The following is a 16,730-nucleotide window of genomic DNA, read 5'->3' as shown; positions in this document are numbered from 1 at the left end:
AATTCAGATTGCAAATGGAAACTGCTGTTCACGCGACCTACCTTGAAATTTGCTTCCATCGATTTAATGAAAATATACAAACCTCAAATGGACTGACAGTGATTTGAACCCCAATCTTCCCAAATGAAAGTACAGTGTCTTTGTACTTGGTAATAGTTCCAAACCCAGATCCCATCACCTTGTACTTGAAAGGAATGGAACATTTACAATCTGTAGATATTCTACAATTTACAATTGTTCTTGGATATATGTGTCATCTGCTATTGGCCACTTACAAAAGACTAACAAAAAGACTATATTTTCTAAATAACTTGAACAATCAACTAGTAACTATTTTGGCTTAAAAGAATGAATTAATTGACTGAAAATACATACCAATTGCCCCACTTACAGTTCCAAACAAAACACAGCCTTGGGTTGGTGTGGTTGTTTCCCCTACATGCTGCATAACAAGAGATCCATGTCTAAATACATTCACCATGTCTCCTAGATGAAACTGACCAACCTCTTGCATTTGTTGGCGTTCTTCATCTGTTGTGGCGGCACTAAAAAAATAGTTGATATCACAATATGAACTGAAAAACTATTGTTTTACATTGTATCATTGATTACTGGTAAAAGTAAAACCACAAAGGAAACAGTACATTTTACATTATATTTGCTAACCTGTCTTTCTGACAAACAAATAGATTGAATGAATTTTCAGCACCAAGGAATGTGTCATCATCTATTATCTCAACAGCTGTCATCCAATTCGGATTGTAATCTCTCGCCATCTGCAATATGCAATAAGTCTAGTCAATGCATGCAACAGAGTAATAAACAGAGAATAAAACTAATGAAACCTGCTGAATAATAATGATAATTATATAGTTAACTCACAAACTAAATGAACATAAAATGGTGCACCATTAAGCTAGTTAATGTGTACTTTCAATATCAGTTTTAACTTCAGTAGGCACACTTACATACTGTGCAAAAAAGAGAGGGGGGGGAGAAAGAATAACTTTTCAAAACCCAGAAATTGTCTTCCACTGTGATGCATAAGTTTGAAATTTGGGTCAAAGGGGCCTACACCTACCACGTAATGGTGCAAAAGGGCGGCACCATGTGTTGACTCATGCAAAACTAAGATAACACCTCAGAAATTCAAGTGAGTTGTAAGGTGGGTTAATAATGTCACATGGGCACAAAATTTCACAACAATTCGGACCAATGTCACTGCAGACATGTCACATGATGGGAAGGTTGTCACACACCCTCTTACCCACATTTCACACCTTCTTCTGAAACCTCTATAATGGAGGTCAGAACCATGGCACCGAGTGTTGAAATCACGCAGTTTTGTTACAGGTGGCCGAGAAATATATTTCAGATGCACCACCGCTCAGAATTGACATCAAAAGCCCTCAGGAGCTGGCATACAGGGCATCAATGAAACAGACCCTTTGCTTGGGGTATTGATTTCCACATATTTTGCTGTAAAAAATGACAGTCTGCTGTGAGATGAGCGACAGGACAAAATTCTTGACACAATTTGACAACCCCTTGCTGATTCTACCCTAATCTAAAGACACTGTGGGGCTGCAACCCCACTGAACATGATCTGCCCCTTTTGGAGTGTAGTGGGACCACAATTTTTGCTCTGGTATACAGTATGGAACCACCAGTGACAGTTCAAAACCATTCAATGAAATCTGAACAAGATACAAAGTAGCACAAGGTGTTAATGCTTTTTCACCTCTCCTGTTTCATGCCTTCCTGTGCCATGTTCACAGAGGAGTGCAACATTGGCATGTGCACAAATAAAACAGCGAAGGGTCCCCTACAACTGCCTCAGTTTGGCAACACCCACAGTGACATCCATGCACTTTTGTTATGCACTTTAAAAACTTACCTGTCAGAGACTTCGACACCCATTCAGCTGAATGGTGCCTCATGGCTACTCCAGTGCCTGAGGGCAGCCAGCCAGCAGGCAACCCCACCTAAGGGGTATCAGAGGGACTGCTTGCCTTCAGGCACACAAGAGTAACTGTGAGGCAGCACTCAGCTGAATAGATGTCGAAGTCTCTGACAAATACATTTTTAAAGTGCTCAACAAAAGTGTGTGTATGTGGCACCGACAGTGTTATCAAACTGGGTTGTCTTAAGGGGACCATTTGCTCTTTAAGTCATGCACATGTCAATGTGTCAATGATTGTCTCGACAAACATGCCTGAAGGAAAAAGAACAAAGTGGCTAACTATCTCAGTGTGAAGAACTGAGAATTAGAAGAGAAGGAGGCTCTAGTGTTCAAAACCGGCACACTACAATACAGGCGACAGAGGAAAAAGTGAAAATCAGTTGTGGATCAGTTTTCATTTTGAAAATGACAAAGGTCATTTCCCACTGGCTTCTGCAAGTGTTCATACCCATTCAGAATACCTGTTAAACCTAGGGAGAAGAGGAAATGTTGCAGCTCAGTCAGGCCAATCCAGATGCATTTATTACCATGGATGAATGTCGAGCGTATGACTATTACTCCGAGACAAAGGAGTGGAACAAGTAGTGTAAATATGAATTCAACACTGCCATAACAGGAGAAGATACAGCCATTATCAGACAAGGTGATGCTGATTGGTTTCTGGGACTGCTATCATTTGGTGTTAACAGATAATGCTCGTAAGGGGGCAATTCTCCAAGACAATGTCCCCACTCATTCTGCACAGGATACTCACACAAGCTTATTCTTCTTCAAGCTATCAAATTGTATCTCACCATGTATTCTCCATACATGGCACCTACTGACTACTTCCTTCCTTGGGTGAAGAAATCACTGAGTGTCAGGCACTTTTAGAATGACAATGAGTTGATTTTCGACCTACAACATTTCCTGAACAGTCAAACTGCTGACTTCTAGAACTGAGGTCTCTACCCAACCATCCACCATTTGGAAAAATGTGTCCCATTGAAGGGTGAATATTTAGAGAAGGATTAACACCATCCTATGATTTCATGGCCATAGCTTGGTTTGTTTCCTTTTTTTTCCCTTTGACCACAGGTGACTTTAACAGTCACATCTGTGGCTATGCAAAAAGAGGTCAAAAATAGAGGAGCTGCTCTGGTATTGGCAGAATCCATTCGGCTGTTGTATATTCACAATAGTGCACTACCTCCATCTCTCAACAACGGAACGTGGCACCTTGGATACAACCTTGACTTTTTTGTGAGTGAGAAGGCAGTCCAGCAGCGTTTCAAATCAGCCTGTCCTCCTGTACCAAACATGCATCACCAACCAATAATGTGCCAAATGCTATCAGCTATATGACCACAAAAAATACAGGTTAGCAGAAGAAAGAATTTTAGCAAAGCTAACTGGGACAAGTCCAGTGAGCTGTTAGATAAGGAAACTAAGAACAGTTTAGTCCCAGAACAATGTAACCACTTCACGGAACCATTAGGACTTGCTCTAGTGTGTCCATCCTTAGATGATGCAGATTAATTACATAGACTTGTCCCCGAGACAGCTGCACTCCTGCATCATTGTTGTACCTTTTCTGAAAGGTCCCCTTTGGAGAAGATATTCTTGCGCAGATAAACATCATTATCTCCTCGATATATGACAAAAGAAAGAATGAATGGGTCACGCTAATGGAAAAAATTGATATGGGTCAAAGTAGCCACAAGGCGTGGCAACTTCTGAATTACCTAACCAGCAACACCACAAAAACCACCACCACACACACACACACACACACACACACACACACACACACACACACACACACACACAAATGTCAAATCAGATCAAACTGCACATCAGCTGTTCAAAAATGGAAATTTCCTAGATATATGCAAAATGAATGTCAAAAATAGTAGGGCCACACATAAGAGACAAATGAAACATGACAGAAACTGACAAGGCAATCAGTAAGTGCAAAAGATATAATCAGCCAGCTTTGACAATATATGTGTGGTACATCTTATGCTCATTCCTTCACAACTGTAGTATCTTCTCTTCTATCCACTTCAATTGGCTCTTCTCAACCCAGCACACCACCTTCATGGTTGTTGACCACCTTCTCTCTGAGGGATCCACACACACCTCTGTCCACATTAAACTCACCAACTACCAACAATATTTCCATTGTGACAACTGCCAATCCTTCCAAAAAATCACCTCCCATACAGCCTAGCCACCTGGGGACAGTACTTTTGCAGTAACAGCAGCCCCCTTGCCCAGTATGCTGACTGTCTCACCAAGGCCTTCACAAACATGCACTACCCAAAGACCTAGTCTACAAAGATTTTCTATGTCATATCCCCAACCACACCAAATCCTCCCAACACCCCCTAGCAAAGGAGCAAACCCCCCCCCCCCCCCCCCCCACAAAAATCACCTAGTACCACCCCAGACTCTAACAACAGAACCACATCCCTCAGCAGGGCTTTGATTAGCTATCATCATGCCCTGATATGAGGGATATCCTACCCAACATTCTTCCCTTTCCTCCTAAAGTTGTGCTCTGTTGCCCATCCAACCTCCATCACATCCTAGTCCACCCCTATGCCACTTACATTCCAATATCAACCCCGATCTCATGGCATTTGCCACCATATCCCTGAGGAAGACACAGGTGCAGGACCTGCCCAATCCATCCACCCAGCAGTTCTTATTACTGTCCTATCACAGACTGATCCTACCCCATAAGAAGGCGGGCCACCTGTAAAACCAGCCATATCATGAATCAGCTCTGCTGCAATTATTGCTCAGCTTTTTATACTGATATGACCATCAACTAGCTACCTATCAGTATGGATGGCCACCACCAAACTGCGGCCAAGATCAAAGTGGACCAACCTGTTGCACAACATGAAACTGAACATAGCATGCTTGATTTCAAAGGCTGCTTCACAATCTGGGCCATCTGGATCTCCTGTCACCACCAGCTTTTCTGAACTGTGCAGATAAGAGTTATCCTTGAAACCTCCTGGCAGATTAAAACTTTGTGCTGGACTGAGACTTGAACTCGGAACCTTTGCCTTCATGGGAAATTGCTCCCCAAGTATGACTCATGACCCATCCTCACAGCTTCAATTCTGCCAGTACCTTGTCTCCTACCTTCCAAACTTCACAGAAGCTTTTCTGCAAAAGGCAAAGGTTCCGAGTTCAGGTCTTGGTCCGGCACACAGTTTTAATCTGCCAGGATTTTTCATATCAGTGCACACTCTGCTGCAGAGTGAAAATCTCATTCTGAGAGTTATCCTTACAACACATTCTCCACTCCCGAAATCATCCTGGCCTCAACCTACGGTAACTATTGTCTCCACATTCTCCACCCAACAGTTTCCCCCTCCTCTGTCCTGCCAACTCACGTCCCCTGTCCCTCATTGTTCACTGCTCTCTGCCTGTGCTCCCATTCATCTTTTCTCCCTGTCTGCTCGTCTCCTTTCTGCTCCCTTTTTTCCCTTCCCTTCCTCCCCCACAGCCTCCCGATCCCACACCAGCTAGCCTTGTCTGCCAACTCTTGTCACTGCACACTCCACCAGGCAACACTGTTTCCTCTTTCCCCACCCATAACCTGCTACACCCCTCCCCCCCTCAAACCCCTACAGATTGTTGCTCCTGTTCAATGCTTTTGTTTCAGTCTGGCCTAAGAAGCCACAGATAGTGGACATGTGTGTGAAGTGTGCTCACTTGTGTGAATGCATTTATGTTTTTCTTTTCTAATGAAGGCTTAACCGAAAGCTTAATATGAACAGTCTTTTAGATGTCCCTGACTGCAACTCAATGTATCATCTTTATAGTAAGTGGCAATCTGTCCTTCCCATAATTGCCCTTCTATAATGTCAGTAAACAATTGCCCTGCAGAGAAGCTTAGCCTGACTTTTTTGCCACCAAATCTCAATAATCAGAAAAAAAACCCATTTCATTTTCGAAGAATAACTGCCACAGCACATTGTGAGGCTACAGATACAGATGAGAACAGACATGTACTGCAGCAGTAGAAGGAAATAAATAATTTGTCCCTTCTTCATGATCCCAAGCTATCATGACTGTTCAACAGCAAGACCTGAAAGTGTGAATCTAGCTCTGATAATTATTTTGTGAATGCAAATGTACAAGGCTAATGCTCAGAAACCATATATGCACCTCCTGAAACGCAACACCAGCCGATCAGAATCCAAATATATGCTGCTGCGAGGACAACAAAAATACTATTTATACAGAAGGTTCATCTTTCAAAAAGCTACACGGACTGAGTCCACTGAGAAATTACATCCAGAAAATAAGTGATCTCCGCCCAATCATGGAAAATTACCAAACATTTGTAGAAACCCTTCAAAAGACTTCTAGGAGACACATACCACAAGGCTGCAGTGAGCATTTTATCCCAGGCCTCTCTTATGAATCAAAGAACGTCCAGAGCAAATAGAAAACACTTTTCATCCTGGTGAATAGATAATCCTATGCGGAGAAACACTAATGGAAATGATTACCAAGTAAAGAGAAAGGAGAAGAGTTAAAACCCTAGAAAGAGTAGATGGTGTCACAGCATCAAAGTGGCCTGGAACTTAATCAAAAAAAACTTAAGTGTGAGCCTAGGATATCCAGACAACTTCCTACAGTAACATCCATTGAAATTGCCCACCAACTCCTACTAAAAGAAAAACCTAACACAAAATGTCAGGAAATAACCGGAGAATTATTGTCCAACAGCAACCTATGCCATTTGTGTATACTGTATGAATAAATGATTTTAAACTGTTCGAGAATAAGATTTTGGTCTACAATTAGACCAAAATCTTATTCCCCAACAAGCTGCATTCAGAACTGGAAAACTGTGCACCACTCAAATTCTGTCCCTTGCAGTACACAGAGAGAAAGGGTTTGAAAATAGATAAACAGTAGGTGTCACTCTGGTACACTTAAACTCTGTCTATGATGCCATAAACCATAGAATGCTCATGAAAAAACTCTACATTACATTTAAAGACAATCATTTCACACATATTATTGAATCTCTATCACAAAACAGGCAGCTCTGTGTAACACTGGAGGTAGGAGAAATCAATGGTGTCGATAAAAGAACACTTCTGCCCAGGGCAGTGCCCTGGCCCAACTTTTATTTAATTTACACATAAATGTTAAGCCAACATCAGATCGTACTACATGTTTACTGTACTCTGATAATCTGGCTATTACCACGCAAAGAGAGAGCTTTGAGGAAATACAAGGAAAGCTGGCAAACTTGGGCATCATTCAGAATATTATGAAGAGAACGCCCTCATACAAAACCTCTTTAAGACACAAGTTAGTACTTTCCACCTCCACTCAAAACACGCAAACAGAAAGCTGAACGCTGCCTGGAATGACTGAAATCTGTGACATACAGACAAACAACAAGGATGCCATGCTGGGCATCTCTCTGACATGCAAATACCATTGTGAGAAGACCCAACAAATGTTGTCAAAAGAAACATCTTGAGGACGTATGGTCCAAATCTGCACATGCCAAAAAAGTCAATACAAGCCTAAATAGCACATACAGATTAACAAAGGGATGCGTGAAATGCACACCACTTGGAAAGCTGTATAAAGTGGCTAGATTCTCATATCTTGAAACCTGAAGAATTACACATGAACATACAGAAAAATTTAAACAAGCTTTTGATGAGTGTTACCCTCTTACACAGTGCTTCATGCGTATGTGGCAGACTTTAGTGCCACAAGAGCTTTCTTATACTGAGTTAAATGAATCCCCAAAAGCTCCAGCAGCAGTCAAAACAAATCTGACCAGATGGAGCCTCAAAGGTGAAGTAGACAACGATCGTAACTGTGATGAAGTCCAGGACATGGGATACCTACAATGTCTCCTCTGCCCCATGAGACATACCCTTCATGACCCATGGCTTCACATGAATGAAGAAATGGATGTAGCCTGTTTGGACTGAAAAACTTTTAAAAAATTTTCAGGCACAAAAAAGCAAAGGTAATCCCAACTTACACCCCATTTAAACTATTTTATGTGCGTGACATAATAAATAGGGTTGGCTGTTGAAATATGGTTGCTTTTTACAACAGAACTAATCTTATGGTCCCTAAGACTGCCTTGCTTTGAAGAAAACTGCACATAGATGAATTCGTCAACCCAGCTAACTGAATTCATAAACATAACAACTGCTTCAAAAACTAGACTTGTGTGGAATTCTTCGATTTGAAGGAATATAATGTAATTTGTTATTGAATGATGGGCGTTCAATAAGTAATGGAATGCATTTTCTTCCAGCTGGACAAATGTGAAATTTGTGATGGGGCATTCAGGAATATTCTCACTTCAGCCACTATACACTGAAGATTCTTTGGCACTTCAGCCACTATACACTGAAGTGCCAAAGAATCTGGTATAGGCATGCATATACAAATACAAAGATATGTAAACAGGCAGAATATGGTGTTGTGATCGGCGACACCTATATAAGACAACAAGTGTCTGGCATATTTATTAGATTGTTTACTGCTTCTGCAATGGCAGGTTATCAAGATTTAAGTGAGTTTGAATGCGGCGTAATAGATGGTGCAGGAGTGATGGGACACAGCATCTCCAGGCAGCAATGAAGTGGGGATTTTCTGTACGACCATTTCACGAGTGTACCGTGAATATCAGGAATCTGGTGAAACATCAAGTCTCCAACATTGCTGCGGCCAGAAAAAGATCCTGCAAGAAAGGGACTAACAACAACTGAAGGGAATGATTCAATGTGACAGAAGTGAAACCCTTCCATAAATTGCTGCAGATTTCAGTGCTGGGCCATCAACAAGTGTCAGCATGCAAACCATTCAACGAAACATAATCGATATGGGCTTTCGGTGCCGAAGGCTCATCTGTGTACCCTTTAAGACTTACGAACCAAAGCTTTATGCCTCATCTGGGCCTGTCAACACTGACATTGGACAGATGATGACTGGAAATATGTTGCCTGGTCAGACGAGTCAAGGGTATGGAGACAACCACATGAATTGATCGACCTGGCATGTCAGCAAGGGACTTTTCAAACTGGTGGATGCTCTGGAATGGTGTGGGGTATGTGAAGTTGGAGTGATATGGGACCCCTGATACATCTAGATACGACTGACAGGCGACACGTACATAAGTCTGATCACTTGCATCCATCCATGTCCATTGTGCATTCTGACGGACTTGGGCAATTCCAGCAGGACAAGCTCCAGGAACACTCTTCTGAGTTTAAACACGTCCACTGACATGAACACTGTTGAGCATATGTGGGATGCCTTACAACGTGCTGTTCAGAGGACATCTCCACCTCGTACTCTTACAGATTTATGGACAGCCCTGCAGGGCTCATGGTGTCAATTCCCTCCAGCACTACTTCTGACATTAGTCAAGTCCATGTCACATCATGTTGCAGCACTTCTGCATGCTCACTTGGGCCCTACATGATATTAGGCAGGTGTACCAGTTTCTCTGGCTCTTCAGTGCAGTTTCTTTAAATTCCAATATGTGGCAGCACTATATGTAGCCTTCAAATGGCATATGTAACAAAGGTACATTCCCAGCAGAGAGCTGTCATTTAGTTTTTTTTTTGGTTGAAAACCAATGTCTAAGGAGACCTGGCAGTGAACAAAAGCACGTCTCATTGTACAAGGCATCAATCACCATTTCAACAACATTGCACAAACCTGTCCGATCTCCAGTGTGCCGACTGGCTGCACACAGCAACATGAGTGATGTATTGCAATCAAATATGTTGATGCTCAACTATATGTCTCTGTTGATAGCCTAGTCATGATTCTGTTTCATTCCAGCTGCCCTCACGAAACTGAAGAAATAACTCCAGCTTATTCATTGCTGCAAAAATGCAAATGAACTTCTCTTTCTCCATGACAATGCAAGGCGTAACACAAGTCTGCGTGCCCAAGAGCAGATGATAAAACTTCACTGGACTGTTATTCCTTATCCACCTTACAGCCTGGATCTCGCACCTTCTGCCTTACAATGAAGGATGCACTGCACAGGAAGTATATAGTGGATGATGAGGAGGTTACTGATACAGCGATGATGGCTCTGACACTGACCAGTAGAGTGGAATCTTGTGGGCAGACAGGCCCTTCCAGTAAGATGGTGTAATGCCATTGCACTGAACACATATTATGTTGACAGACAGTTTTGAAACCAAGAGTGATGAATAAAATGGCATATTGGAATTCTGAATCAAACCAACCTGCTTTATGGAAAAAAAAAGAAAGGGTGTTGCATTACTTATTGAACACGCCTCATGAAAGTTCCTCTGAATGCGAGCTGCCAGTTTAAAAAAAAAAGGCTTGTGTGTCATTACTATTTCTTTTCATTGAAAAGAGATTTTTTAATGTCCACTTAATACCCCCTTTCAATAATTTAACTTATTTCCAGTGGAATTGTTAATTGCTTGGTTATTTCCCACAAATAATTTGCTTGTCGTCATGTTATCCATTCCATCAGTATGTGCAAGAAAAAACTGAACCATGCGAGTAATTTCAATTTTCAACCAACAGAATAAATTATCTTAACGTCAACAAATTCAAGAAAGTGACTGGCATATAGTTTATGAGAATAATAGGTGATTTCTTGTTTGCACAAACATTTACCTTACAGTAAAGAGGGGAGGAAAGCGAGGAAGAGAAAGAATGTACATAATTTTTGATACGAGAGAGATGAGAAAGTTTTGCAAGTTAGATAACTAGATGAAATATAAGTTAGTTCAAAGCAATCAAATAATATCTGGTTCACTGAAACTGAATTCCATTCATAAATAACAACTATATAAAGTAAGTAAGGTTGCCCACAATTAAATTTTGATACTGAAGTGAAAAGTGTACACAACTGAAATTTCTAAATATGCTTATCTTTAAGACTATTGTCACTAGTTTCACAAAGAATATTTGATTTTAGGCTGTGAGTGCTTTGGAGTTCCAGCAACATTTACAAAAGCAAAACATTTCATGTTTGCAGTAAGTTGAGTGTTTTGCAGATAAACAGTAAACTATTATTAATGCCTGAATCACCAGGGAAAACTGGAGCTACCTCTTCAAAACTGCCTTCCATTGTTCTGTACTGTAACAGAGTCATTGATCGCATCAGGTCACCGACCAAAATAAAATCACCTTTTGTTTTAAGGAATAATGCAATTATGTTATTGAAATGGCTGCACTCCAGTCTTAACTCTTTCTCTGCTGTCCATTCGTAAAGGCGTACCTGTGAAAAAAGCATTTTTTACTCTGTAGCAAAGATAACAGAAAAAGTTCTTTATACTAGTTCAACCCAGTAATTTGAAGTGTGTGTGGTCACATCAATGGCCAATATTTGTACAAATCCTTACTTTACTCACAGCATGGAAGCAGGTTGCACCAACAGTGGTTTTAATTATTGAAAAATAATTTTTTAACTTCTGAAGTCTTACCAGATTATGTTCCAAAACATGCTACAGGAATCTTGTATAATAAAGCATTTTGTATATAATTACAACAACTAGACCTAAATACACTACTCTTAAATTTTGCAATTTTTTATGAAAGTAACAGTAGATCTGATAGAAAATATTTTGGCTTGAATGTTGCTATCTGTCAAAACTGATCTTCATTTTTATTTGAATGGATGTGTGTTGCAGAAAGAAAACAGAACACTCAAAGAACTTAAACCATATCAGTAAAATCCAATCAAAATGTTAAATACTGTCATACTTGCAAGTGGCTGAAGCAGTAATAGACTTCATACTAGTCCCTAGAAATTCACATAATGTGGTTTTTACACTTTCAACCAACAACTTTAGTCTTAAAGCCATCTGAAGTACTCACTTTTTATTATATCTGTGTCAGTAACTTCCAACCTTCATACTCAAACAATACACTACTGCAACAGCAGCCACTGTCCGAAATTTCTCCTTTCAGCATCGTATTGCTGTTAGAACTGATGTTCAGATTATAGCAATACATAACATTAAGCACATTATTCAATTTACAAGGCAGTTTTAGCTTCAATTACACGAAGCACTTCAGTATTTGTCCAGTCTGAGCATCACGCTTGACCTCTGCAGACGATCTGCAGCAAGAAAAAAATATGGAGGTTCCACTCCTCATGAACACCATTGTACTAGAGTGGAATTTATGGTTTTTGCATCACACCAGTCCCCTACAAGCACTAATGCTGCCTAAAGGTTCCTGGATGCATTACTGACATTCTAAAAAACCGCAGCAATCAGTTACAAAAAGCATCCAAAATAAGACTTCTCAAATGCATCCCAAGTCTTTTTCAGACAAAAGAAAGAATATATTGATAGAAGGGATCACTGTATATAAAAGTGATTGAAAATGGTTTCTCACATCCATAGCTTCATTTTTACTTAAGGAGAATGTAAGCAAAATTGGTCAAAAATGACAATTCTTTTTGCCACCAGATAATTCTGTAGCATGTTAGAAATACAGTCTCCAATTTTCACAGATTAGTTTGAACTACAAATGATAAAAAAGCTATCTTGTTTCAATCACTGCGCAGTGCTACACCCATTTTTTTAGACGACACTATTCTTGTTTGTGATGTTCTATTACTTCCTGCAATCATAAAAGGATCAGAAGAGTATAGAACGCAGTGGACCCATTTATGTAATGTTATCTTTGCCTTCCGCTAGCTATCTTTGGCAGCTGTTATTGTCTGTTGTGCAGAAATATAAACATTTCATTTCTGCTGTTAGTGTGAGAATTACGACTGTGTTCAAGCTTGTTTTGTATGATTTACCATTTAAAATGCCAAGATATAGTGGTAAAGTGTTTAAGAAAGTGGCTAAAGATTGCCACTTACATGTGAATAAACAGTTTCTACAAGTGAGTCAACATAATTCAGCGGAAGATAATTGTGAAGCTAAGACAACTAGCAGTTCACAGAAGAAACTTGAAACTGGTGTAGAGTCTTCGTCCACTAAAGACGAAGTGAATAGCGGTTTTAGGATAATTGATTTAGAAATCATGTGTTCTATTATTAGAAATTCGTGTGCATGTGGTTGCCACGCAATAAATCTTTAACATTATATGACAACAATGACAGAGATGGTATTGTGTGTAATATGCACTTGTTTTGTGACAGCTGTCAAACTGACATTCAATTCAAAACATCAGTTGCTAAGAATTGGGTGTATGAAGCCAACATAAGATTCTGCTATGGGATGAGATGTGTTTGTGTTGGTAGGGAAGGTAGCAGTTTGTTTTGTGCAATAGTGAATATGTCATCTTTGTCTGCCTCGTACTCAACACTAAACAATCATCTTCTGAACGCGTTGGAAACAGAATGCAATAGCAGTTTGTCAACAGCAGTGAAAGAGGCAGTTTTATTTAACAAAGACAAAGAGCAAGAGGACCAAATGTATGGTTAATTATCAATATTAAGTTAGTAGTTTATGGTGTAAATCCTCATAAAATCTTTTATGTGCATTTCCTGGATCTTTTATTTTTCAGTGTATAAGGAACTTTTTCCCCTGAATCATTGGAGATAAAAAGTGAAATTTTCTGCATACTTTGTTCATAGAATAACACAACTTCCTGTGGTACAATTTTTTTCTAGGTGTATTTCTGTAAAAATTATTTGCTTTTCTGTGAAGTTGAAATTACTTTGTTACATATGCATAATTTTTAAAATAAATCATAAGAGCTCTGATTACTAAGAATTACCTACCATAATATGAAAGTTGCAAATAAAGTAAAGTAATTTTTGTGAAAATGTTCCTTGTGTGATAGCATGTGTTGCAAAAATTTCCAACAATGCCACGAAAAAATCCAGAATGTACCCCATAACATAATTACTTCATGTGCAAAATTTAGTTCTATTGTCTTTTACACATCAAAACCTGTATTACATTATATAAACATGCCCATTTTCTCCTACCCCTCCCCCCCCCCTAACTGTTTCAAGAACTTTACAGATTAATTCATGGCATATGCAGAATATTCATGTCCAAAAATTGTTCTTCCAAAAGAAGGTGCCAGGCTGTAACGAACTGTGAAAACAGAATGAAGCAAAATTACATAACTTAGCATCTGCTCAATTCTGTACTATGCAAACTTGCTTTGCTGCCCATGAGAGTACAAAAATTGTGCACGCATGGAAATATAACAAAATTAACCGTATGTCATGAGTATACGGAATCCTACATTTTTAATCCAAGATGCATTATTTATTCGTGTAAGATACTTAATAATTTATTTATTTTACTTACTGTGCTATTTATGCTTGCAAGCAACCGTCCATTGAATTCGACTAGAGAATAACATGCTCCCTTTATTTCTTTCTCTGCAACCTGAGTGAGTTTCCCATCTTGATAATGGAACAATATAATGCGACCTTGCTTTGGTTCACTTTCTTCAGGATTCACGAGTGCAGTGCCAACAATATAATAAGTATTTGGATCATCTCCTAGTTTGCTTGACACAAGGCTGAGTGCATATTCTCCCTGCATAAACTGATGCGCATGAAGAACTAAAAACATAGAAATTGGAAATGTCAGTGAATGTATCTTATGAAGAAACATTAAAAACGTAACAACAGTAAAACAGAAGAGTTATAAAAATTATTTGCGATAGATGATAAGCATATCTTTATCAGATACTAAAACAGAGACACCTGAATCATAAGGAATTTGGTAAAACTCTTCTATAAAGGGGGAGTGAAACACAGAAAACAAAGGTACAGTGTACATGTGTTGGGGGGGGGGGGGGGGGGGGCTGCAAAAATCATTGCTAACACTAAGTCAAGGTGTGCACTATATGCAGAAAAATATTCAGAACAACTAGTTTATAGAATAAACAATTTCTCTGAAAATACCACTGTTTTCATTTTGTGTATATGTCTTGTCTCTAAGTGCCCCCCACCACCACCAGCACCACTACCACCACCAACACACCTATAGATTAAGCCCGAATGAAAAGAGCAGGCAAATGATGAGCATTGGATAGGGACATACTAGCAGCACCTGAGCTAATTTGCTGATTCAGCATATTGATGAAAGAACACTAAACTGAGAAGATATTTAAGTTTTCTTACATTTTGTATGCCTCTAGCCTACAAAGTCAATATTTCTGCTGATGTCAATTAACACAATGTTCTTAGGCATATGCATAATTCATTTGTGGGTGGGATCTATACAGAGATCAAGATTAAAAAAAAGTTATGGATTACTAAATACAGTCTGAAGCATCTATTGTGCCTGTCTTTTACAGGGATGCTGCTTACACAACTTCCATGTTACTTCTGAATCCTTTTCTATAGCAGCTGTCTTTCCTGAAATAGAGTTTTGATTTCACTGATTTGTTGACTCACTCAATCATCACAGTCCATAGACACTGTCAATAAATGAAGTCAATGTATATTTTAACAAAAGACATACAAATCATTAAAATCTATTCAGTACACTGTATTAACAATGAACTGTCCATACAGTGTTCAATGCTAGTCATGCTAATCTCAATTAAATAAAACCAAGTAAATTAGAAAGAAAACTGCTACTTTAAAAAATAGCTTGTTTTCTCACTCATACTCAATAGCTGTTTTATGTTAACATTTACTTGATCACACTGGCATTTTTTAAAAAGAATAGTTACCTACATATGCAAATATGGAGTCCTCTTCACAATCAATATCCTACTACTAGTCGTGCAGCTTTATGATGAACATTGTTACCTGCCTATACATAAAAGAACTTTTCGGATTCACTGAAATACTCGACACTGCTTCGACAAAAGGCAAACGAACTGTCATCTTTCCACCTAAGGTTGAGCTTAGGCTACACTACAGATCAGTATGTCAGCACAACTAAGATTTCATATTCACGTTCATTGGCTTTGCCAAATCTCAACCAAACTGTCGCCTTCAAATCTAACCTAGACTTTGGGCTATGCAACAGGTCAGTCAGTAACCACAACCTATATTTAAAAACTAATGATATAAATGAAATATTATCAGTGTTCTGTGATGATGATGATGATGATGATGATGATGTTTGGTTTGTGGGGCGCTCAACTGCGTGGTTATCAGCGCCCGTACAATTACCCAATCTTTGCTCAGTCCAATTTCGCCACTTTCCGGGATGATGATGAAATGATGAGGACAACACAAACACCCAGTCATCTCGAGGCAGGTGAAAATCCCTGACCCCGCCGGGAATCGAACCCGGGACCCCGTGCTCGGGAGCGAGAACGCTACCGCGAGACCACGAGCGGCGGACAGAGTGTTCTGTGCTCTTTCTGTTTGTACACTTACGATGTCACGTGTCAAAACATCATTAGGTTTACAGGATGAAATCAACATGTGGCATCAGTAGGTTCAGTTTATCCAACTTTTCAATCCTTGAATCTATATGCTCAGATAATTTGTAAAATGAATGTATCATGTTGATGAAGTTCTTTTGAATTGATAGGAATTCATAATTTTTTGCTTCATGTTACATGGATGCTTGTTGAAAACCTTAGTAGCAAAGCACGTTAATCCATTCTCAACACCAAGCCAGTAGTTAAAGTCTACATGAAAATTATTCTTTAATCTTGTTTTGTGATAGTGTACATCACAGTTCAGCTAAAACAACAAGTGTCTGGTGCAGTATTAGATTGGTTATTGTGGCTACAATAGCAGGTTATGAAGATTTAAGTGAGTTTGAACGTGGTGTTATAGTCGGTGCATGAGCGATGGGCCACAGTATCTCTGAGGTAGGAA

The 16,730-nt window shown here is 39.4% G+C and overlaps 1 protein-coding gene across 1 annotated transcript in view; it reads right to left on the bottom strand.

The window, feature by feature from the left end:
• LOC126175119 (DNA damage-binding protein 1) overlaps positions 1-16,730 on the bottom strand; it is a 189,650-nt gene that overhangs the window by 19,325 nt on the left and 153,595 nt on the right. Inside the window, exons 16-19 of the mRNA XM_049921676.1 lie at positions 14,242-14,501; positions 11,064-11,234; positions 667-776; positions 376-545 (exon numbers count right to left, since the gene is read on the bottom strand). Coding sequence (XP_049777633.1) covers positions 376-545; positions 667-776; positions 11,064-11,234; positions 14,242-14,501 — 711 coding nt within the window. The remainder of the gene's footprint in view (positions 1-375; positions 546-666; positions 777-11,063; positions 11,235-14,241; positions 14,502-16,730) is intronic.

This window comes from Schistocerca cancellata, chromosome 1 (genome assembly GCF_023864275.1).
Source record: "Schistocerca cancellata isolate TAMUIC-IGC-003103 chromosome 1, iqSchCanc2.1, whole genome shotgun sequence".
Classification (NCBI taxonomy): Eukaryota; Metazoa; Arthropoda; class Insecta; order Orthoptera; family Acrididae; genus Schistocerca; species Schistocerca cancellata.
The sequence above is the reverse complement of the archived record's forward strand: the minus strand, read 5'-3'. Positions and strand labels throughout refer to the sequence as shown.